A 24258-nucleotide genomic window follows, 5' to 3' on the forward strand; every position below is an offset into this window, starting at 1 on the left:
ACACTGCCGTTGCTCCTCCTGTTGACAATGAGTCTACGGGAGTGCTCCAAAAGCTTTCGTGCACCGACAAGGATGCCTTCTCTCTCTATTCGTGCTCAGTTCTGCGATGGGCAAGATAATCGGACAAACGCTGGAAGGTCTTTAAATACCCGGTTTTCAAACAGTTGCTGACGCAAGCTTCGTTTATCTGGAATATGCGGGCGCAGTCCTTTTCGTCTTCGAAGACGGGAAGGCCCGGTTGTTTTAGGATGAGTTATTCTGTCATGCGATATGCGCTTTCCATGCCCAGTCTCCAATCCTTAAATTCGCAGAAGGTATGAAAGGGACTGCGAAGAGAATGGGTACTGTCGATGGGACTCGCTTTCCAGGATGGGATCCGCACGATCCCCCTTGTGCATGGTTGGAGACGCCGTAAGATATGGCCCCTAATCGATTTCAATGGCGTTTTTCGTTGTCAAAATGCCGGAATGAGTGTCTGGAGGTGTGGACACCTCGGAATGGTTGGTGGGATAGCACTAAGTCTCTTCTTTTCCGGTTATTATTTTTTCCAAACAAGGCTTTCAAATAAATTATGGTTGTACGGGAGCGAGGCATCGATGTTGAACATCTGTCATGCTGTGAGCAATGAGGATGGTGGAGTGCGTCGATTTGCTTCCGATCTGGTTGGACTGATTTAAACCATGCGCGGCTGTTGACCTGATCGTCTGGAGTCTCAGGATTTATGGTCATTGGGATGCGTCTCGGTTTCACCGGCATTGCTTATCTGTTTCTCCCACTTGAAAACGTTTCTTCATCACCAGTTCATCAAAGACGGCAACATCAGTGATAACACTGATATTCCTCTATCATGGAACCACAAATGTTGTTTTATTATAATTAAAGCCCCAAACTGAAAAGATCTCGTATCTGTGAAAACCGCCCACTTGCTCTTCCGTGGTTCTTACTGCCACACTTCCTTTCACCGATAATTTGGATAGGTGGGGTGGATAGTTACACATTAAAGGCGGTAGCCAAACTAATTGATGTTGGTGGATTTTCCTTTGGGGAGATTGGGAGAGGGCTATGCATTGAAGAAAGTAGCTCGTTTGCACGAGCGCCATTGCTGACTCAGCTTTTTGCTTTAAACCAAGTGTGATTTTGGCTACCGTCTCATTTGCCCAAAGTTTTCTCCTAATATAATTGTCGTTTGCGCCCATTTTACATCCGCTTATAGTACGAATTCGTCTTGGTTTGTTTGTTCGTACCCACCTTGTTTCATGCAACTCGTCCGCGGTTGTCGTCCTTCAGTCCAAATAGCCGCGCCCTGTTTTTTTGATTTCCATTATCGACATGTTGCGGGATATTGGGCTAATTAGACGTAGTCCGCCTGACTCCTAATTAATTCATCTAATGATGAAATTACCCCAGTCCACCAGAGTTTCGTGGAGATGCTCCACGTACGCTACCTGTCCGTTATTTTCCACTTATACTCTGATTAATTTTAATGTGCTTTCAGACGCTAACTTCTTTGACTACCGGCACTTTTCGTTCTCTAAGCGGGAAGTTTCTTACCTTCCGTGAGTTTGAGGCCTACGACTATCCTCTATTGGCTGACTGGAGCTGCTCCGTTTTCTGGCGAGGTAGTTCTAATCCCACAATCCTTCAAGTACTGCAGGCTCCACCGATCATACTTTTGTCTGTGGCAGCCATGTGGTGCCCATTCGGCAGGAAGTTTCCAGTATCTGTTCATCCGAACAGACTGTTTATGCAGTTGTGCCCAGTGGACAGCTTTTCACAGTAGACAAGAAAACGGGTCGTTTAAAAATGACCAATTTGGGGAAGATTGTCTCTCTGAGTTGTTCTGGTCCCGCCATCTACTGTATCACCGGTACGATTTTGTTTGCTCGTGAAGGCATACCGAAATCCAGAGGAACAACATTTGTTCAGATTAACGAAAGCGGAGTGTGAGGAATTCTCACTCAGTCCGTTTTGTTCCATTCCCTCGATGAAAGTGAAATCGGTTGCATGTGGCTCAAACTTTCTTCTCTGTCTCAGCATCATTGGACAGTTATACAGTTCCGGTTTAGGAAGGTAAGCATCGTTGAGCTTATTAATGAGATTCGTTCCAGTCGTGGTCAGCTTGGGCTAGGTGATTTGGACGATCGTCCACAGCTGACACACGTGGAAGCGCTCCAGATGCTCGTTGTGATTCAAGTTGCAGCTGGCGCCTGGCATTCGGCTTGTGTTACAGGTTTGTTGTACATTACCTTTCAGGATAAAAAAACTAGACTCTGGTGACCTATACACGTGGGGCTGGAACGAGCACGGTCAGTTAGGACACAAGTCGTTTGCCATTCGTAAAAAGCATGCTGAATCATGGAACCTTGAGGACTGCGTTTCGGTTAGTGCACTCCCCAAACCGGTGGATATTCCAGAAGATAAGATAGTAACCAAGGTGCGTGTTCATTAGTCGTACAGCTGAATTCGTCGAGGAACCCAAATCCTTGTTCTAATTCTCAACACTTCCTATACTGGGGTCTTATAGTGGAACCACGAACTGGTATATACCTCCATGGAGTCACGTTCTGCCAACTATGGCAAAAAATATAGGCGTTCACTGAAGGGAGGGATCAAAAACGGTTGCTCCGTAGAGGTGGATGTTTTATGGAGCCCCACATACCCGTTTGAAAAACTGTTCAGCTCTGGCACCCTTTCGGTGCCTAGCTGCCATGCCACTCGAAGGAAGCACGAGGGCTTGGATATTGCCAGGTCGCCCAAACCTAGACAGGAGAAGTCGAAGGCATAGGTTGGGTTCGAACCACGGACCTTGCGGTCAGTAAATCCCCACGCTAACCACTGAGTTATCTCGCCTTCCTAGCTTAGTCTAGCACTTACGCCCTGTTCTTTTGTATTTCATATCCTTTCAAATAGTGACTGCATATTGGGGATCGAAAAAAAATGTCAACTTTAATCATTTAAAACCCATGGTCTTCATTTGTAGCCAGCTGGTAGTAGGTGCCAGGGAAAGAAAGTCCTCTCCTAGTTGTCACTACTTTGAAACGTTTCGGAAAGTCCAGTGGACTGTCAATTTTGGTACGATAACATCAAGCCCAAACGCTGACTGTCCTGGTCGCCAGTTTCATTACAGATATTGGCCTATAAAGGACATGCAGCTTAAATAGTGGACGGATACTAACAAATTGTCAACAGACTTAACTTTCAGGACATCGAATCACTCGCTCCTTTTGATAGATCGGCGATGAGTGGCGCCTCTGTGTTACCGGTTCCAATTGTGTATTATGTCCACTCACTGACTTCCCATTAAGTGTCATCAATCCATACCACAATTTCAAAGATAATGGGTCAAGGAACATGCCAAATCCACTCAGTTGTGTTTTCCAGTTTGCGCTGATAGTATTGATATGTGGTGCGTGTTGCGGTTTGTAAGACTGCAAAAATCGCAACCCAAATCCATACTGGAATCCTTCGGCGCCTCATTGTAAATCTCATGTTTTTCTCAATTGTTAGTTAATGTCTTTGGTATCTTGAAGTTCATTAGAGTTGCTTTGTTTCTGGTGCCATTCCGGTTCAGTTGTGCCCATTAAATCCTAAGCTTTTTACCAATGACTTGATGTAATTGTTGCGCATGAAAGGTTGAAAAAGTGCGATGAAAATAGAAGATGGTACCCACATTCTTCGGTTTTTACAACTGTCGGAACATGTGAAACGTCTGTTTTGTTGGATCAAAGATGGAAGCAATAGACACAAGTAGTCGGTTCTTCTTCAGTTCGCTTGCACCGATACGCAACGCTTGAAATTTTTAGGACACGTGAGGTATGGCCTTCAGCACTCACCAACCAATTCCAAAATTACTCACAAATTTCAAATTACTTGGTAGTGCTTTCCTGTAACATATGACAAACCTCATCATTATCGCTAGCTTATGAGACGAATGTGAGCACATTTCTCAGCAGACGGCATGTTAACCACCGTGCCTGCTTGAACCAGTGAATCAACCTGTAGTGGACAGTGGTAGGTATCATCATACCAACACGGATTGGAGAAGATGCGTGGTGTGCAGAACCCAGGCATCTGTACAAAGCGCAAGCACATCTCATTCTATGTCAGTCCAGGAAATGGTTGTTTAGCGTGTTGTATATCTTGGTAATGTGTTGGGATATTGGTAGCTCGGGTGTATTAGTTGTTCACCGAGCTTGGCAATTTATTTGCAGACGTTTCGTCACCTTTCGAGGAGACATCTTCAGTGCGCGAACAGATCAACAGCCACCTGATCAATTACCAACTGTTTTATATGTAGATGAGTCGCCCCTAATGGTGTGGTCTGCAGAATCGTCGACAAAATACAAGCGTTGTCAGTACGCGAATTAAGAAAGTAGTGACTGTCGAGAAGTGGTAGGTTTTGACGGAGGAAAGCCTGAAAGTCAGAGCATCTGAAAGTGGTACCTTTGCCTGAAAGAAGTGATATTCATCCTCAGTAGAACTTGTGGCGTTTATTTCTCAGTGCTATTACGGAAATAGCGAACACACCGGGTCGCATAAAAAGCACGAAGCCACTGTGTTGCCTGATCATTTGATTTGCTTAGAAAACACCATTCAGCGTAATTCTTATGGGGCAAACACCTTGGCCCTGATTTTTTGAGACGCGATAATGCGCCATATGTACACGGAAGCAGAAGCGAGTGGATAACAAACATGAAAGATCTTTGCTTAATTCAGCCGATCCTTCCAGGCACGTGGTTGGTTCACCCCACTACTGATTGTCGGAAAAAAGCTATACCTCAGGTTTCCCCCGTGTGTCGACGAGTAGCATATGCTCTCGAAACCTGTATCTTTATGAAACTGGCATTGGGTTTTAAATGCTTGCGGAACGCAAAAACCTTGACTGGATTTAGAAACAATGCAAAATGGTTTGGCTCCGGAAATTGACGTAGCCCACCGACTTCTGTGAATATCCCGTAAACCACTAAGAGCAGTGGCTCCACTTGCAGGCAAGACGCCAGTCTGTTCAACGTTCTATGTCCGCTCGTCAAGGGTCACCCATACGGGCACACTGGTTTGGTTTCTGTGACATCACCGAGCCTAATTACCCCAGTCGTACAACTTGCAATTTGAAACCGTGCTACCGTTTTCGCCGGTCTCATTTTCCTCAGGAAATGTAGTAACAGCTCCACGTTACTGCACTACGAACGGACTAGTTCGCTAATGTACTGGTTGATTGGGGATTTCGATGCAAACATTTCACCTGATCTTCGCCATATCAACAGCTTTAGGTGCGGAGCTTTGTTCCGGCCATTGCACACAACAGTGAGTGAATGACTGTTCGAACAAAAATACTACCGAGACGATCGAAGTAGACTCCTATGCCGCTGCGGCATAGTGAATGTGATATTGGCTGGGATGTTTTCAGTTCATACCACCGGATTTTGCTTTATATCAAAAGAAACGTACTTGTTGTCTTGACATGCATCACCAGCGAATAAGTCCTGAATCCTTTCTAGAGTGAGGGTTATGCGTACCCAGTGAACTTTGGTCTCGTCCGATGCATAAAAGTGGTTCGCTGACTACTGTGTAATGGAACGATCTAGATACATGGTTCAGCTGTAGCGCCCTTTCGGTGCCCAACTGTCATGCCACCAGAAGGAAGCACGAGGGCTTGGACGCCGCAGAGTTCCCCAAGCCTAGGCAGGGGAAGTCGAGAGGCAGAGGTCGGGTTCGAACCAGGGACCTTCCGGTCAGTAAATTCGCGCTCTAACCACCTGAGCCATCGGCTGTTTTGTTGTATGTTTGTGAGATGTGGCCTCTTCAAGCAGTGCAACTAAGGTGTCTTCAGGTCTTCGACACACAAAACCTCACTTCGTGTAGCCTGGCACAAGCGAATCAGCCAAAAGGAAATAGAAAACGGGAGTTCGATTGTGCGACGAATTTCAACCCAAAACTGTTTTCAACAGCAGAATGTGTTGGTTCGATTATGTATTGCGAATGCCGAATCATCATTTGCCGAAGAGTTCTGCTTTCCGTGCCCACTTCAGAATGGCGCAGGCAGAGAGGTCACCAGCCTTTAAATTTGCAGAGGGTGTGAAAGGGACTACGAAAAGAATGGGTACTGTCGGTAGGACTCGCCTTTCAAAATGGGATCCGCGCGATCCTCCTTGTGCAGGCTTGGAGACGCTGCAAGATCTGGCTCCTGATCGATTTTAATGGCATTTTCATTGTCGAAATGAGTGTCTGAAGGTGTGGACACCTCAAGATGATTGGTGGGATAGCACTAAGTCCCTTCTTCGGTTTTCATTATTTTCTTCTAAACAAGGCCTTCAAATAAATTATGGTTGTAGGGCAACGAGGCTTCAGCTTCGAACACTAACGTTGTTCCGCCAAAGATGTTGATGATTCGAAAAATGTTTTTACCGGAGTTGAGAAAGACTATTTTGGTAAGAACAATGGGGTACTCTTAGTTTTAACAGCCTTTCAGTGTGTAGTGAGTTGTGCTGCTCTTAAGCTTACAATTACCACTACCTGCTTTCTCCAGGTCGCCTGCGGTGCCAGACATACAGCATGTATCACGGATGACGGAGAAGTCTTTGTATTCGGGTGGAACGGATTTGGCCAGTTAGGCCTACCAGGGACGCTGGAAGCCACCGACGTACCTTCGCAGGTCCACTTCACGCAACCGACCGGTGACCTACTAACTGTGAGTGACATTTCTTGTGGTCAGTGGTCAACTTCTGTCATTGTTGAAAAGAAGACGTCTAGGCCTATTGCCTGTGCTGGCGTCGTCACAGATTCTATGGAATAAAGAAATTTGTATCCTCTCTGACTTTTCCGGCATGAAGGAAACTTGCATTGCTTTCCGCTCTTGCTCTTGAGCGAGCAACGTACCCATAGGTCGATGCTTACGCAAGGAGTGTTTCTCTCACGTGTTTTCTTATCAAACAGTTTTCATCGCGTAGAATCGATAGTCAGGGGAATCAGCTGAATCATCAGGAATTAAGCAATGATAAGACAGTTGATCAGTTCACCAGAAAGACTATTCCCCACGTATGAAGACCCTCAGACAAAAACTTAAACGTTCAGCTGTAACGCTTTTTCGGTGCTTAGCTGCCACGCCACCCGAAGGAAGCACGAGGGCTGGGATACTGTCAGGTTGCCCAAGCCTAGACATGGGAAGTCAAAGACAGGGTCGGGTTCGAACCAAGGGCCTTGCGGGCAGCAAATTCGCGCTCTAATCAGTTGAGCCACATAGGAAAGGCGTCATCCATAGATTAATCCCCAGTTCGGACAACATTCATGTGCACGCTTGGAACTAACACGAGTTCAAATGATAGCCCACTGAATCCTTCCGAAAGTGTGTTTACCAACCAGAATTTCTTACTTTTTGCTCGAAGTAAGCGGTACGGCACTGAAGCATCGGTGTTGAACACAGATGTCATGCTGTCGATGATGATGCGAAGTAAGTAACACGTTTTCAGGGAAAATTAAGAAAATATATTTCTCCAGAAGTGCGTCAGAACAGGTATAGATGAAATAAGAAACGAGTCACAGATTCTGGCGCGAGAAATTAGCTAGAAATTGGTTAGAAAATAGCTACAGTCAGATTGGACTAGATACATCTTATTTCCTGTTGTTGCTCACAGAGAACTTGCACTTTGGCTGGCGAGTTGGGTTTCCCATTCGCTGACCAGACGCTCAATACAGGAGAATTGGTGCGTCCAGTCGACTGGATATAAGTGCGGTCGGAGATCGAATCTAGTAAAGTAGAAGAGAGGACGAGAAATAATATTTACCATTACCAATGATGATATACGTAACGTTTGTAGATGACATGTGCGTTAAACACTGAGAATAAATCGACGGACATGTTGCCATGGTCAACTAGGTCTTGATTCGGTCATCTAATCACAACAAGTGGCAGTGAACTCATCGTTTACATGGATATTTTCAAGTAAACAGGAGTGTCATCTTCTAGATTCTTTGTTGCTTACGGGACAATCGTCCACTAAACAGTCGGGACCAGTATTTGAATATCATGCGGATGAAAGTATCTATGATCTGATCGAACGGGCTGATCGGATTTGTCAATATTACGTGCCAAGGCGTGTTGCTGTTCCATGGTACTTCGGTGGTAAGTACACCACATCATATTGCCAAAGTACAGGAGAGCATGTGAAGCTGAGTTGGCTGGTGGTCCATAAAAACCATCCAGAACAAATGCCTAGCTCGTCCTGTCAAGGGTTCAACAGCTTGCTATTTGTGATTGTTCTCTAAGCTGGACATCTGATTTGCGAACGGCTCTTTATCAGTGTGATGTTGATTGGGAGCCCTGCTATCACGTTTGCGCCAAACTCAGTTTAGTGGACCCACGGGATGTCCAGTTTGGTCATTGCTTATTGATCCGTCTTACGTTTGCTGCGCTGCACTCTGTATTCCTTGTAGTCGAGTGGGTCGTTGGACACGGTCACTTTCAGCGTCTGCTGTCCAGTGACTCACAAAAGATCACCTGCGTCTTCAATTCGATAACAAGCTTTGTGAAGAGCGGAGACGAGATAAACTGTTGCCAAACTATGTAGAACCCATTCCAGGGGTAAATCAATAATTCCCGTGGCTAGGTTCATCAAAATAAGTCCTACGTAAATGAAATTTATGCGCGAATGAGCTCGTAAACAAAACGATGCGCACGTTTGACAGGAAGTGCAACGGTGTAAGGTTGCAAATCATCAATAATAATTGTGTGTGATCGTCACGTTCAGCCACAAGCGACTAAAGCAGTGCACACTAGTGTTCAAGGCGACGACATGTTGGACGGTTTGCGTCGCATCACCCATTCGAAGAGCCTTACGGGAGCCTCTTTGGCTTCGTTACCCCAATAGCCCGTTGGGCCCAATGTTGAACTTTTAATTTCACCTGCGTTAGTTGTGTACCGTTCTGCAACATCGTCTGGTTTGGATTATCATGTTAGCATTTGTTGGAACGTGCCAACAAGTTGGACAGTAGGGCTGCACAAAGAACCTGCAAGTGTGGGATAAGATTTACGGCCTGCGGTGACGGCACCTTGATCGGATACAAAGCGTGTTGACTAATCATGGGAGGCAGACGTAGCCAAGATCATCCAGTCAGAAGGGTTAAATTGTTTTAGTAATGCAGACAAACAAGGCACTCAAACAAACAAGGGTCGGCAAACACAAACAACTAAACAACCAATATAGAGTTCGGGACGACACCCAGGAGAACTGTTTGTGCACTGCCAAAAACCTTTCCCCGTAAAATGAGATTTCTCAGGAGCTGATCAAGATCTTCATCTGAGTTGATTTCTGGGATCGACACAGTGGATAAACTAGTATTCCTTTAGGGCAACCGTTCCCAGTGGCAAGAGCCGCTATGAAAGGAGGAGGCCATAACTCCGTATTTCAATGGCTTATGAATACCTCTGAGGATTTTCGAGTCAGGTGGTTATACGAGAATTTCCGCTTTGGAATTTTTGCCGCCAGTATGCTGATGGGTTAGTGTCACACTGTTCATTGAGTTACCAATAGATATCAGAAATCAAGCGGCTCTCGCTCTCACGTTTTGTTCGTGTTTAGTTTATTCTTTTTGCTTCAAAGCAATCTGTGTATGTTGTATTACAGTTGACAATATGCGGTAGATCCCGCTAAATTTTTGTCTTTCATTCGCAAAACCTCACTTTTCGGTTCGATTGGTTTGACCTGACATAAACTAGTGACAAATGTAATCAAAACTGTATACATTTTTGTAATGCACTACTCATAAGGTTGCTGAAAACTCCTCGACAGCCCACGACCGGTTTCGCCCTTGTGGCTCAGCATCAGGTAGTGCAGTCTCTCGCAAAACCAAATTTGTTTGCAAATAAGGGCAGTTCTCTGATTTCGTGCAATTTGGTTTCAAGTAGAAAATAAGGGGCTGTGCCTACCTGATGAGCCCCAAGAAGGACGAAACCGGTCGTGGGCTGTCGACGAATTTTCAGCAACCTCATGNACCTCACTTTTCGGTTCGATTGGTTTGACCTGATATAAACTAGTGACAAATGTAATCAAAACTGTATACATTTTTGTAATGCACTACTCATAAGGTTGCTGAAAACTCCTCGACAGCCCACGACCGGTTTCGCCCTTGTGGCTCAGCAAGTAGGCACAGTCTCCGAGTTTCCGTCAACCTTATGTTCTACTTGAAACTAAGTTGCACGAAATTAGCGAATATACACTCATTTGCAAACTAATATGGTTTTTTCACCTGGAACCCAACTGTCGAGGAGTTTTCAGCAACCTTATGAGTAGTGCATTACACATATATATATATCGCGATATCTCGGATATCGTAGCGACTGAAATATGAGACGGCCTGGTGCAGTACATTCAGTTGCCTGGAAACATCACAAACAAGAGATTCAGCTGGGTTCCAGGTATCTCTCGGAAAACCAAATTAGTTTGCAAATGAGTGTATATTCGGTAATCACACTGTCATCACCATGATCGCCCGAACATAGTGACAATTTTGTCATCTAAACACACATGGCCTTGGTGAAGTCCTAATAATAGGAACCCGACGAAACACCAGGGCCAAAATAACGTTTCTCTAGCCAACGTATTGAATGAATTAAAGTTTTCCTTTTGTATCCAATTCTGAGGCTGCCTCGGCATCCATTTGATTATCCGTGATTCAAATCTGCACAGAAGTGCACAAACGTGACCCCTAACACGATCGCATGGGGTGTCGTTTTTTTGTCTTCCACCGTGACATCGAACGGTCTCACGAACATGCGCGCATGCAAGGATGCCCACAAACGCTAGTACTTTGTTTCGACAGTTGGTCAATTATATGGAGCTCAAACGCTGGTTCTGGATGACCCAAAGATGCAGGTTACTTTCAGCACGAGTGAATGCTGGGTGGGTTACGTTAGATGCACCAAACTCCAAATCGACAAGACCACACGGCAGTGGAGTGTGTTGCGAGGGAATATATTGAAAAATGGTCACACTCAAAACGTCATTTTTAGGTGAGCACCTGCTACAATGGAGAGAGGAACACTGTCTGACATTTTTCATGAATGGATGCTCTAGTTCCAAGCATTCAGGGTCATTTTTTACAAGCCTACAAAAATGATCGTTGTATATAAAAGGATGACGAAGTTAGACGCTGGAAAAAATGCACGTAGATAAACTAGCAGCATTGCATGCAAACAGAGTAGCACGAACTTGACCCATCACGAACTTTACTGTTCAGTCACCGACAGTCCGTCAGCTTACCCTGCTTTCAATAATTTCCTTGAGATCACTGACCACGTAACTAAAAATACATGCCGTCGTGGGACCCTTCCTTTTTACGCTGCCGTGCAGCTCAAAGGAAGCACGAGAGCTGAGTTATCACCAGGTTGCCCACTAGAAACGCAAAACAGGAGTCGGTTCGAAACCCGAAATTCAGGTAGTAGCTTTGTGCCTTAGGTACGGCCATCCTGGAATTCTACTGCCGAAGTATTAGGTTTCCGTGTAGAGAGAGCAGGGAATTTGGTGAGAGTGGATTAACATGTACAATGTACTGAAATAGGCGAACAAGTAGGAATACAACATACCGGTTGTCGTCTGCCCCATAGGCTTCCGCGTGATAAGCTGGCGGGAGCACCGTGGCCTTGTGTCGGTTTAACCCGTATGCATGGAAGAACAGTTTTACTTTGTCAGCAAGAAACCGAGCAAGCCCGAGACCAACGCGACCTTCTTCGTTGAAGCAGTCCGAAGGAATGTCCTTTTTGATCGTGCACCATGCTCCGTCCAAAAGGCAGCGAAGCATACTGTACGGTCCGCATTTGTCTATCTTTCGCAGACGGCCAAACAAGGATAACATATTGTAGGTCAGGCCCATGTCTTCTTCATCCGTCTGTTGTATACCTCCGTCCTCGGACAGTGGCATTAACTCGGCTGTGGGGCGAGCCGATAGGATATCTTGGAGTACTTGCCGAAATATCACACAGTGCTCTGGGTCCAAACACTCGGATAAGGACTGTTTACAGTAATGAACAAATCGGCGAAGATCTGCTTTGCTGATTCCTCCAATCGGATTCAGGTCTGCACTGGAACAATCGTACCTGGATGAAAAACGGTAGAATAACATTATCGGAGGTAACCAGTGTACAGTTTCGCACAGTTTTACGTACATTTCCTGTGTGTTGACTTACTTGGTGGCGTAGCCACGAAGACTCTCATCCAGATTAGCACTACTCAACACCAAAAGGCCACCAGGTAGGTTGCGTAGTGAAGGCAACAGTTGCGATAAAAGATAAGCAAGGACTAGACGACTTCTGGCTTGAACATTCTGCAAAGCCAGACTCTCAGTTCTGCATCCATTCTGAGTTTCGTACCGCGGCGGGTGTGTCATTTGCAAACACTTCATGGATGAAGAGAGCAGACTAGAAACAACGCCAGATATGTTGCCCTGAAGCACAAGAAGAGAAGTATTCTACCTTAGTAAGGCCTCGATATAAAGACAGAGCATGTAATCGAAGTGGACGGATTCAGTTATGAATTAAACTCTCCTGCGAGTCAACCCATCTAATCCTAGAATAAAGATGCGGGCGGAGAAGTCCCGAATCGCAATTCAGTGTTGTGCGATTTTCAACAGGGATATCTCCGTGAGTCTTTTACTGCTAAGCGGATCGTCGCTGTAGAAGGCGAAGGTGGTAGAGGGAAGTGGGCCTGATCAGTAGACGGATTCACCCGAAAAACTGATGACTGGATTTTATCCACTCAAGTGGCAATTCTGTTCGCAAAGCCAGCCGATTGAGTTCCAGATCAATTTGAAGGAAAAACGGTTAATATCATGTGAATACGTTTACAGCTTTCAAATTTGTGGACGTTTCTTCAAAACTATATTAAGGACGTGTAAAGGTGGATACCAGTACATCATATCCACTATCACAAACAAAACAGACACCAGTAAGAGGACAATGATGCCTAACAACGGCACAAACATGTGAACTTATTTGGACAAATTCTAACAATGGAAACAAAGACAAAATTGGAATGCCACGCTACCACGGACGCCCGAGGTGCCTATACCACCGAATGCCCATCTAGAGAATCTAGAGAGAAACTGACAGTAAAAATTCCATTGATGTCGGTTAGCAGCTGCATCTTCAGCCAAGCAGAGATACGAAAGCGATTACCTGGAAGGCGGGGAGCACCAATCAGGTACTCCACAGGTGTTCAATGGCATTTCGGCTGATTTGACAGCTGAGAATAGGCACGACTGCGCTTACATTGTCATGGGGATGTGATGACATACTTGCTGGTGGACTTTGAGTTAATAGCCTAGATCGAGTTCCTTGTTTCCTAGTTGGTTCGTGGAGCAGTCGTCGCAGCTACTAGATGCCATAGGGCTATCCCGAAATTTCTTCGGAGAACGAATATCATGGAGACCTGAACCTGCATGTCCGAAATATACGTGTTATAGCGGCGAAATACGTAGCGAAACGTTAGGCCCCCTCGAACTAGTTCAGGGCTTAATAAGTGAGCTAGCCATCGGTGCGCTCATGGTTCGAACCCACGACTGGCATTTCGAGCACTCATATCTAGACTTAGGATGGCATTTTCCCGGCCCTTGTAAGCCATTCGGATTGTGTGGCAGTTACGTATCAAACGGTGTCACAGCTGAGAGTTGGAATTGTTTTCCAGTATATTTCTTCGAAGTTATACTTGGAAGAGGTATAAAAGTCATAATTTATTTGGCGAGCGGCCAACGTCTTCTAAGGACCGGAGGAGCATGTGCGTACTCAACAAGCTAACCAAATAGGGGATAAGGTTTGGAGATATTGCAACAAAAAATTGCATAGGTTGCTCACGCAACCTGTAGAAACAATTACCGGATAGAGAAACCGAATTGATAAACGAAACAAATGTGATGTAAGGTTAGTGGAGAACACAACCAAGATATACATAGCTTAGTTAAACCTTCAGACGCCCACCTCCTGCATGTGCAGCCTTGTGTTGGCTGTTGCCGTGCGAAAAGGGTTCACTTATCACCAGGATTTGAGGGTAGGGATGAGCATTTCACATTGCAACTTGTTGGGGACTCTTGTTGGAATAATCCGCTGCTACGGTAGTCCAAGTTTGAGATAGCTCAGACATTAAGGCGCGAACTTACTGACCGGAATGTCTGTGGTTCGAACCCAACCTCTGTACATCGACTGCTCCTGTCTAGGCTTTGGCAAATCGGCCCTATCTCAGCCCGCATGATTCCTCCGGGTAGCGTGGCAGCTAGGGTATTATGTCTGAACGGTTACTATTTATTAATTACGGTAATCCGCTCGGTGGAATTTTTTTTACTCCACAACTGTTATCGCTGCTGGCGCAAAACGCTCTTGTACACTTCCCTTCTTCGAGGGTTTCATCACCTTCTTGAGACGACGGAACATGTAACGACACAAGCGGTACAAACACATATGAGTGTTGCGAGGGAATGAAAACTACGATCTGGCTTGAAAAAGATACCCTGATAGTTTGATATGTGAAACTTTTAACTCAACACGCAACTGACCTAAAACTATTCACGTAACAGCGCTTCCTTTACATCATTATGGCTTGTTCCGTCAAGAGATTTTGAAACTAGCTTGCCTTCGCCTGACACCTGCGTGACGCGGTAGGAGCCACCTTACTTTCCTTACTTTTCAATGAGTCATCTTGAGGCAAAAATGCTCGGATTTCGGTACCGACCCCAGGTAGGTAGGAGAAGGTACACTGTAAAGTTTCGAAATGCCTTTTTATCTCTGATGGATATGAAAGCAACCATGAATGCCCCTCAACATGTACACTTTGTAATTATGGAGACGTGTGAACATCCCATGAAACTCGTCATTCGCACGGACTCTGGAATGTAAATTCGTAAGCGAAACTGGGGCATCAAACCGTCACTTAACAACAACAAGGTGAACGAAGCTGTCGTTTCTCAGTTCAGCGCAACAGCTGACACTGAATACATAAGAATTAACGGTATGAAATCAGGACGGAAGTATCGAGTAAAACTCAGAACCTGTTTATCACAGAAAATGTCATAGGGACGCGGATTGGCAGCCAGGTGAGTTACGGTGAGTAAAACAGCTTACCGTCAAATGATGCGAACCGATGGCGTCAGCTAAACGACTGGCTCTTTCCGCGGTCTCAGTAGAGCTGTTTTCAGAAGGCATGTAACAGGTGTAAAACAGACGGGAACAAATGTCACGTGGTGTCAAAGTGAGAACGTTCGCTTCGGACTCGCCAGTGACACGGCAGTAGCTGTGAAGAACATCAACATTCCCATCGTGAATAGCCTTGTACACCTAGCCCCGATAGAAAGACAAAGGGATGTGATCACGTCAGAAGCGTTGCTTCAGTGGGGAACTTACCTCACCTTACCAATGTGTAAGGCCATTATCATCACAGACAACAATAAACCAGTTGTATAAATCCATGAAGAACACCACAGCAAAGAGTAAGAAGGCGAAAAGGTGTGAATCAGTCCTAAAACCTCATATTATTCGAGAACGCGGTACCTAAATCTTCGAACAGCGACGAAATAAACACAACTGAATATCAGACTGGAATAAGTAGCAATCAGCGCCCAGCAGAGTAATATAGAATCTGACAGCTTTCATTGTGCTGCTATATCACGGCCTTGTCACGCAAACCGCTGGACAAGGTTGGCTTGAAACGGAAGACGGCGCTCCCTTTGAGAGATGACGTGTTTAGTGCACAGTCCGGCAACCCTAACCTGATGTGCCTTATTTTCCGTTTGCTTTGATATCAAGTACTTGGCAACACATCTCGTTTCACCCATACTGCAGACAGCCAGCTCTTGCCAATCTACTGGTTTGAATGCTTCTGAGGTCTTTGGACCAGAGACCGTGTTTCGTAGCCGTAAAGCAGGTATGCTTTCACAGGTGTCTTGTATACACGGTACTCTGTTTCTGTTTGGATTCGTCTTTGACGCCACTGGTTGACAAATGCTTTTCACGCCTCGATGATGCGTGTACAGAGATCCTCGCTAAAAGTGGAAACGCGGTCCGCGCAGCAGCCGATCAACAAATTCAAATCATCTACAGGAGGAAACAAGTAGAATGAAAATCCTGAAGCAAGATAAAGTCTTGTTTTAAAATTCAGATACTGAAGGTTCATGATGTACGCGGAAACAAGAGGCTACTTCTGGAATTTTGTTTGGGGTAGATTGTGGAGAGTGACAAACATCGTTAGAGTGATCAAGATCCACTTATTTCCCCCAGTTTGATTGCTAGGCTTCCGACCACTTCGCGTGTGCACTCTGTGACTGTATCAGTGACGAAATTGAACGAAAAATGAGAGTAGTCCTAGAGAACCCCGACACCGGTTGGAAAACGTTTAAACAGTTCATTGCAGACTTTTTCACGAACATGTGTCGAAGTTCAGGGCACTCCTTGTCAGAAGTACTTGATCTTATATATCGAGCCACGAGGTATGCGTACCGCTGTTCTAACATTTGAAGCGATGTAACAACACCATCAAGTTGCATCCACCCAGTCAAATTTTGTCTAGTTGTTTTCGGATTTGCGTCTCACACGGCGAAGTCAGATATCGTGGAGAACGAAAGACTGCGTTGTGACAGGTATTAGGCTTGTCAGATATAGGGCTTATATGACACATTTTTGAGGAAGGATTGATTGCTTAGTTGTTGTTCGGAGCACGATATTCCTCCAGAGTAAACTCAAACAGTCCATTTGGGGGCAGAATACGAGGATTCATCAAAGTCTTGAATAGTGCTGGTGGAAGCTTATCTGAATCAGAAGTCCAGTGGCGATTCAAGGCAAAGGTCAGGTCAGCAGGTGATGAACTGAGGGGACCTAACTTGACGGACTACAGCTCGCGTCGGGCCGAAGGCATACAAGAAGAATCCGAAAGCCATCCGAATTGACGTTGAAAACATCCCGCCGAGCAATCTAGATGTTGCTTTTATCATACAGTGGACTTGCACTACTATCTTTGTGGAACTTACTAATGGATGTTTTGTTGGGTCCTTTAGTGCGCGTCTACTGAAACAGCTTCTATACCGGCCTTTTTGTTCCTTGAACTTCTCGCCACAACACTGCCTCGCTCATCTTACACGGGCTTCCGTACAAGTGGCTCTGACCCTGGATGGATACAGCGTGACAGCGTCCTTTCTGAAATGCAGTACCTTCTATGTATGCATCAGCAGAGGTAGTCGAAAAACCAGCGTTTACATTGTCCTGTATAGTCTATCGTGGTGGAAGCAATTTTATCCAAGGAGTGCACCCTAGAGTGTTCGACAGCTGAGGGACCACAGGTATCACAACGATGACCATTGCGTCAAGGTTAGTACTACTGGCGCACGGTACGTAGCTACAAAACGCGATTATCAATGTCTGTGTTTTGTTTAAAAAAGTGCCGAAATATTTAGCTAGTACGACCAGATCTGAATTCCTTGCGGCAGGCAAGGTGCTTACTTCTTGATTGCAGCAGAGTAACCTGAAATCCGTGGATAGTGAAGGCGCCGCAAGGCCATTCACTGTATTCGAGCTCCAAAAATGCGACAAATAAGTGTTCAGGGGATCTAGTATGCGGTTTGTTGACTTATTATTTTTCAAATGAAAAACTCACACAGTAAAGATAAAACTAAGTTTTATTGGCGGACTCAAAGTGGTACACGAGTGGCGGCGTGCAACTCGTTATTTTCCTGGATCTTTGAATGACACACTTGTAGCCTCGATCTACGTAAAAGTTGAAATATAACAATGAAGGAAGGTTATATGCGTCAGAATTCGGATGTTTTCACTCCTCCGACCGGCAGTTTGCAGCAAATAAGTCGGCCACATTGATATCACTACACGACAGTGAACGTGGCTCATACGCGAATGGGACTATAAGGACCCCAAACCAAAGCCTTTACCCCGACCGCAAGAGGGCGGTGGCTGGAGTAAGACCACAACAGTACTACTATGCTCGTTCCAGCTTCCAAACTGGAGGGTCGGGAGACTGGTCGTGACACCTGTGTCTATTGAGTAACCTGGCAACAGACACTGGATAGGCACCGCCGGGCATGTCTCGTCGGATTGTTGAAGTACACAAAATGTCACAGAACGAAAAGACCCATTCTCTTCGGGATGGATCAGCGTATGAATCTAAGTGTAATTCTATATGTATTGGTAACTTTCCATCTTTCGATCACAAACGTACGATCACCGTAACACGGGAATTCAATAAAGAATCATCGAGCAAGAGACCACGTGAATCAATGAAATACGCTTAAGCACAAAAACTTCATCTCAACGTATTAAAACCTGAGAATTCACTCCCAGTCTCCGATCACCAAATGCAACAAGTGACTAAAAAGCAGAACTTGCCGTGTGACTCACCTCGTTACAAAGTGACAGAACTAAACATGCCACTGAGGCACTATCCAATCCGCCACTAAGACAAAGAAAGAACCCGGCAGATTTGCTTCGCCGCAATATATCCCACAGCCACAGCGATGGTCCTCTGGCTATCTCCTCTTCTGGTGTGAGCAGTAAGGGTTCCACGATTGCAGACTCAATAGTTTTGTCAGAAATATTCTGCTTGGCCCAGTGCACCTTATGGCAGGCGGAGAAATTAACCTAATGCAAAGAACAGTAGAACAAATGTACTGGTACTGAGGATTCTTGTAGGGAAAACAGATGGGGTGTTTTCGTTGTTGGCACGGAGACATATCATTAGCCTAAAAATGCACATGAAATGTTCGGCTTTACTGTGCACGTGGAATTGGGTTCCACATCCCTATGGAATTTAAACACATCTGGTCCGGGAAATTTGGTTCAATTAAGGCCTGTCGCATAGCTGGACAGCTTGCAATTTCAAACTATGGGTCTTACAGCATATGCTCCAATCGAGCGTTTCATCGGATTATCCTCCTAGCCGAGTGTTCCCCTATGAAGTCAGTCGTAGCAATACACCTAAATGAAGCTGTGTACGGTACGATTCATCTAACTGATTTGCGAGGCTTGAAGACTAAACTCATTGATTCTATGAGAAATGTTGTGAGCTAAACATGGCTATGAAGACAGCTTGTGCAGCGTAGTTGCCTAACTGAGGGGAGAGAGGCATTTTAATGTGCCATTTCGTCTTTTCAGGGACTCATGGTCACAGAATGTCTTCTATGGGGACTCGTCCACTGGAAAATTTAGTTTGCATGACAAGTATGCAGTTAGCGCATTCAGTGCGCGTCGGTTTGTTTCAGCGGTAGTTCTAAAACCTTTATGGAGGATCGGATAATCCCATTTTGACACCCGATAACCTTAGTACCTGGGTTTTGTCTATGTCATATTTGATTGCATATGGCCCTGGTATGCTTTTAGGTGGTTCAGCACACGGAGAGAAAGTGCAGATCAACCTGAATTTGGAGCACTTGAAGGACATGCTCTGTTATGCTGAAAGGCCCACATTTTAAAAGTACAGGTTGGGTGGCAGGCTCTTGTTGAAGCTGTCATACAAACTGAGCGACCGCACATATGTCCGAATCCCAAGCAATGTGCCATCCATCTTCATGAGATCCTTTGTTTCGGCATGCATTCTGAACCTTCTAAATGCAGGAGTTCATATCCCGTTCTTCTGGGCCCCATAACTTTATAACAAAGGACCTGAGTTGTTCACCGGCTTTTCGTTCTCGACAGCTGCATAAGCAACGCCGGTATTACGACAGGTGAAGTCAGTGCACGCGCCAACGCGTGTCACCTTTGGCTTCAGAAACCGATTTCACAAGTCAACCGTCAAATGGTATGAAGCTTAGTCTCTTCAGTACTAAGACCTCAACCAAATGAAAACGCTTGTCTTGGTAGCATCGACGACGTTCGCTGGCTGTCATCTGCGTAGTGAAGTGGTTTGTATACAAGTGCTAGTGAGTCGGAACAATTAAAGTATCAGACAAAGTTAGCCAAGTCAGTGTTTGGAATATGTACTGCTCAGGCCCAAGGAAGGCTGTATTATTCACCCAAATTCCATGTTGAAAAAGGATTTGTGGAGAAGAGAGTAGAGAATGAAAGCAATACAGGATGAGTCCTGTGCAACCTTCGCACCTTCCTGGTTTGGATCCACGTGATTCTCCCCACAGAACATGGTACCTAACCAACCTAGATGGTCAGCATGCTGGAATGCGTTGCTACAGTTAGTCTGGCGTGCACACCTAACTTGTGCTAGGCAAGGTTTGTAAATGATTCTTGGCCAGGCTGGTACACGGTGTCTTACCGTATCAAGATGCGCATATTTGTTCGTTTAATGCCATTAGAAGGCGTATACGTCCTCCTCCTTTGACAGCCTTCCCTAAAGATATGGCTTTCTCCCTTTCATACTTGCCATGGTCTTTTCCCTCATACTGTGCACGTGGAATTGGGTTCCACATCCCTATGGAATTTAAACACATCTGGTCCGGGAAATTTGGTTCAATTAAGGCCTGTCGCATAGCTGGACAGCTTGCAATTTCAAACTATGGGTCTTACAGCATATGCTCCAATCGAGCGTTTCATCGGATTATCCTCCTAGCCGAGTGTTCCCCTATGAAGTCAGTCGTAGCAATACACCTAAATGAAGCTGTGTACGGTACGATTCATCTAACTGATTTGCGAGGCTTGAAGACTAAACTCATTGATTCTATGAGAAATGTTGTGAGCTAAACATGGCTATGAAGACAGCTTGTGCAGCGTAGTTGCCTAACTGAGGGGAGAGAGGCATTTTAATGTGCCATTTCGTCTTTTCAGGGACTCATGGTCACAGAATGTCTTCTATGGGGACTCGTCCACTGGAAAATTTAGTTTGCATGACAAGTATGCAGTTAGCGCATTCAGTGCGCGTCGGTTTGTTTCAGCGGTAGTTCTAAAACCTTTATGGAGGATCGGATAATCCCATTTTGACACCCGATAACCTTAGTACCTGGGTTTTGTCTATGTCATATTTGATTGCATATGGCCCTGGTATGCTTTTAGGTGGTTCAGCACACGGAGAGAAAGTGCAGATCAACCTGAATTTGGAGCACTTGAAGGACATGCTCTGTTATGCTGAAAGGCCCACATTTTAAAAGTACAGGTTGGGTGGCAGGCTCTTGTTGAAGCTGTCATACAAACTGAGCGACCGCACATATGTCCGAATCCCAAGCAATGTGCCATCCATCTTCATGAGATCCTTTGTTTCGGCATGCATTCTGAACCTTCTAAATGCAGGAGTTCATATCCCGTTCTTCTGGGCCCCATAACTTTATAACAAAGGACCTGAGTTGTTCACCGGCTTTTCGTTCTCGACAGCTGCATAAGCAACGCCGGTATTACGACAGGTGAAGTCAGTGCACGCGCCAACGCGTGTCACCTTTGGCTTCAGAAACCGATTTCACAAGTCAACCGTCAAATGGTATGAAGCTTAGTCTCTTCAGTACTAAGACCTCAACCAAATGAAAACGCTTGTCTTGGTAGCATCGACGACGTTCGCTGGCTGTCATCTGCGTAGTGAAGTGGTTTGTATACAAGTGCTAGTGAGTCGGAACAATTAAAGTATCAGACAAAGTTAGCCAAGTCAGTGTTTGGAATATGTACTGCTCAGGCCCAAGGAAGGCTGTATTATTCACCCAAATTCCATGTTGAAAAAGGATTTGTGGAGAAGAGAGTAGAGAATGAAAGCAATACAGGATGAGTCCTGTGCAACCTTCGCACCTTCCTGGTTTGGATCCACGTGATTCTCCCCACAGAACATGGTACCTAACCAACCTAGATGGTCAGCATGCTGGAATGCGTTGCTACAGTTAGTCTGGCGTGCACACCTAACTTGTGCTAGGCAAGGTTTGTAAATGATTCTTGGCCAGGCTGGTACACGGTGTCTTACCGTATCAAGATGCGCATATTTGTTCGTTTAATGCCATTAGAAGGCGTATACGTCCTCCTCCTTTGACAGCCTTCCCTAAAGATATGGCTTTCTCCCTTTCATACTTGCCATGGTCTTTTCCCTCATGACTGTGTGGCATTTAGGCACCAGTACTAAATACCAGTGCATTTTTATCAAAGCTGATTGGGTTCAGTGCGAGCGGTGCAGATAGGTACAAATAGTACTTCCTCAAGGGAAATCTCTCCGAAGAAAACTGCCTCTTCCAGAATGATCATAGCAGTATTCCTCGACAGCGTGATGCAAAGTACCTCAGTGATTAGGGCGGGAATTTACTGACCGAAAGGTCCGCGGTCCCCTCCTGTCTATGCTTGACCGACCTGATGGCATCTCAGCGATCGTGCTTCCTTCGGGTGGTATGGCACCCACGCACCGGAAGTTACGGTTGAATGATTATCATCATTTGTTATTGTCGACATCACCTCCAACGGTGACGGAATGTTCGGCGACCAAACCATGAATCGATACTCTGACTCTATAGCCACCATAGTTTAAGCACGTTCCATGCGTGTTTTTCCTTCTTGACCATGACATATTTACGGAAAGCGATTTCCACACTAACAAACATCATCCAACTGAGAAAAAAGTTCAGCAAGAAAATACGGAAACGTGCAACACCGAGCAGCCATTAACCTACCTCGATTACTGGATAGCCCGTTTTACTGTGATAGCATGTATCAAGAGCAGCCATGGCTGCAGAGTTGCGCCCGAAACTTGTGTTTCCTATCCGTCTCGATCGGATCGCATTCAAGTCCACAGTTACAGTGTTCACTTCAACTTCATCCAACCCAAACTGCTTTCCAAGAAGTACCAGCTTCCCAGAAACAGCTGCCATTGCCCCACCGTCATAACATATCCGTTCGGAATCACAACCCCGCAGGTTGGTGTAGGCGTATAGTCCGCCTCCGCTGGATCGACTAGCCATCTGAACCAAATTGACTCGCCTGTCAAGTTTTCGTAGTTCATGGTGGCTAGCACTGGCGTTTAAGACAACATCCACACCAGAGGCGTACATCTTCAAATGTGGTGGTGATCCGATCCACAATTCTTCACATATCTCAAGTCCAATTAGGATGTTACCATCCGTGGATTCGCTGACGAAATGCAACAGTGCGTCTCCAAAGACTGTGGTCGCCTGCGCGTCTGTGGCCACCTTACGCACCACGGAAGGTAGTGCAAATTCAATCACACGCAAAGGATGAGGCCACGCCGTGAACCATCGTGTTTCTCGATGAAGTCCACCATCAGCGAGTACGAGTTTCGGACGAATAAGAAGAATACGTCCGTTTAGAATGACAACACGACAGTTATAAGCCACGCCCGATAGAATCACGGGCATTCCGATGTCACAAATAATGTCAGTCATATGATGATTTCTCTTTGTTTCATCGATAATTTTTGCCAGACACTCCCAAGAATGTTCAAATGTATCTAATTCGTGAAAATGGTCCTCACAGCCATAACCGCACAACTCCAGTTCCGGTCCGAGGCGATATCGTGCACCGGCCTCTTTGGACAATGCGATACTACGTAGAATGCGTTCAGTATTGCCGGCAAAGTCAAGCGCCCATTGATTCAGTACGCACAGTGAAACGGTGAAGTTGGTGCTCATGCCTGAAGTAGAGTCCTTGACCTGAAGACGAAAGAAAAGATAGGCATCAACAGATAATGGGTTTTGGAACATCGGCGGCGGGAAGCTCATCATGCGCTGTCAGTGGCTAAATAGAGGCTAGAACAGCCACCCAAAACAGGCTTAGGCAAACAAATTAAGTAGTCTTAGAAAACCAGTTGGCCTCGTGCTACTGAATTTTTGCGCCGTGGAATTCCCGTTAGAAACTTTTGGATAGCCCCATCCCTACGGTAATCAGCTGATCCTGCGTAAGATCCCCATCGTGGTTGAAAAGAGAGCAGCAGGATGATACATTTCGGAATCATGGAGTCGAGAATACATACGCAAGCGTGGATGACGGATTTAATGGAGAAGATAGATACGAGAGATCTGTGACATCTATATACTTATTTATCAAATAATTTCCTTCATTCATTTATTCTGTCAGCTGGCGAGAAATTGTACGCCGTGACAGTCATAACTCAGGTAGACGACAAACTGCTTTGGGGGAGGGGACAAGAGGACTAATAGGGTCAAAGGGACAACTAGAACAATTAGGGACAACAACTAGGGAAGCTTTTCAAATATCTCGAAGTTTTCGGACCGAACAAGCCCCCAGAGTCGTGTTCTGAGAGCAGTTAGAGCACGACATCAGAATTATCTCAGCCTGAAAATTTAGCGTTGCACCTGGTAGTTCCCTGTCACACAAAAACGTTGGCAGACATCCGTGTA

The 24258-nt window shown here is 45.5% G+C and overlaps 2 protein-coding genes across 2 annotated transcripts; one reads left to right on the forward strand and one right to left on the reverse strand.

The window, feature by feature from the left end:
- Positions 1-596: 596 nt before the first annotated feature.
- On the forward strand, positions 597-6802 carry T265_12573 (hypothetical protein; the record flags this gene model as incomplete). Its single annotated transcript, XM_009164397.1, has 7 exons — positions 597-638; positions 1496-1619; positions 1655-1867; positions 1908-2070; positions 2109-2230; positions 2268-2434; positions 6527-6802. The coding sequence occupies 7 exons, from the start codon at positions 597-599 to the stop codon at positions 6791-6793; spliced, it is 1098 nt and encodes a 365-aa protein (XP_009162661.1).
- A 664-nt stretch (positions 6803-7466) lies between these two features.
- On the reverse strand, positions 7467-23599 carry T265_00541 (hypothetical protein; the record flags this gene model as incomplete). Its single annotated transcript, XM_009164345.1, has 6 exons — positions 7467-7743; positions 11579-12088; positions 12179-12435; positions 15101-15313; positions 18377-18616; positions 22555-23599. The coding sequence occupies 6 exons, from the start codon at positions 23527-23529 to the stop codon at positions 7626-7628; spliced, it is 2313 nt and encodes a 770-aa protein (XP_009162609.1).
- Between the last annotated feature and the right edge of the window lie 659 nt (positions 23600-24258).

This window comes from Opisthorchis viverrini (assembly GCF_000715545.1).
Source record: "Opisthorchis viverrini unplaced genomic scaffold opera_v5_5, whole genome shotgun sequence".
Lineage (NCBI taxonomy): Eukaryota > Metazoa > Platyhelminthes > Trematoda > Opisthorchiida > Opisthorchiidae > Opisthorchis > Opisthorchis viverrini.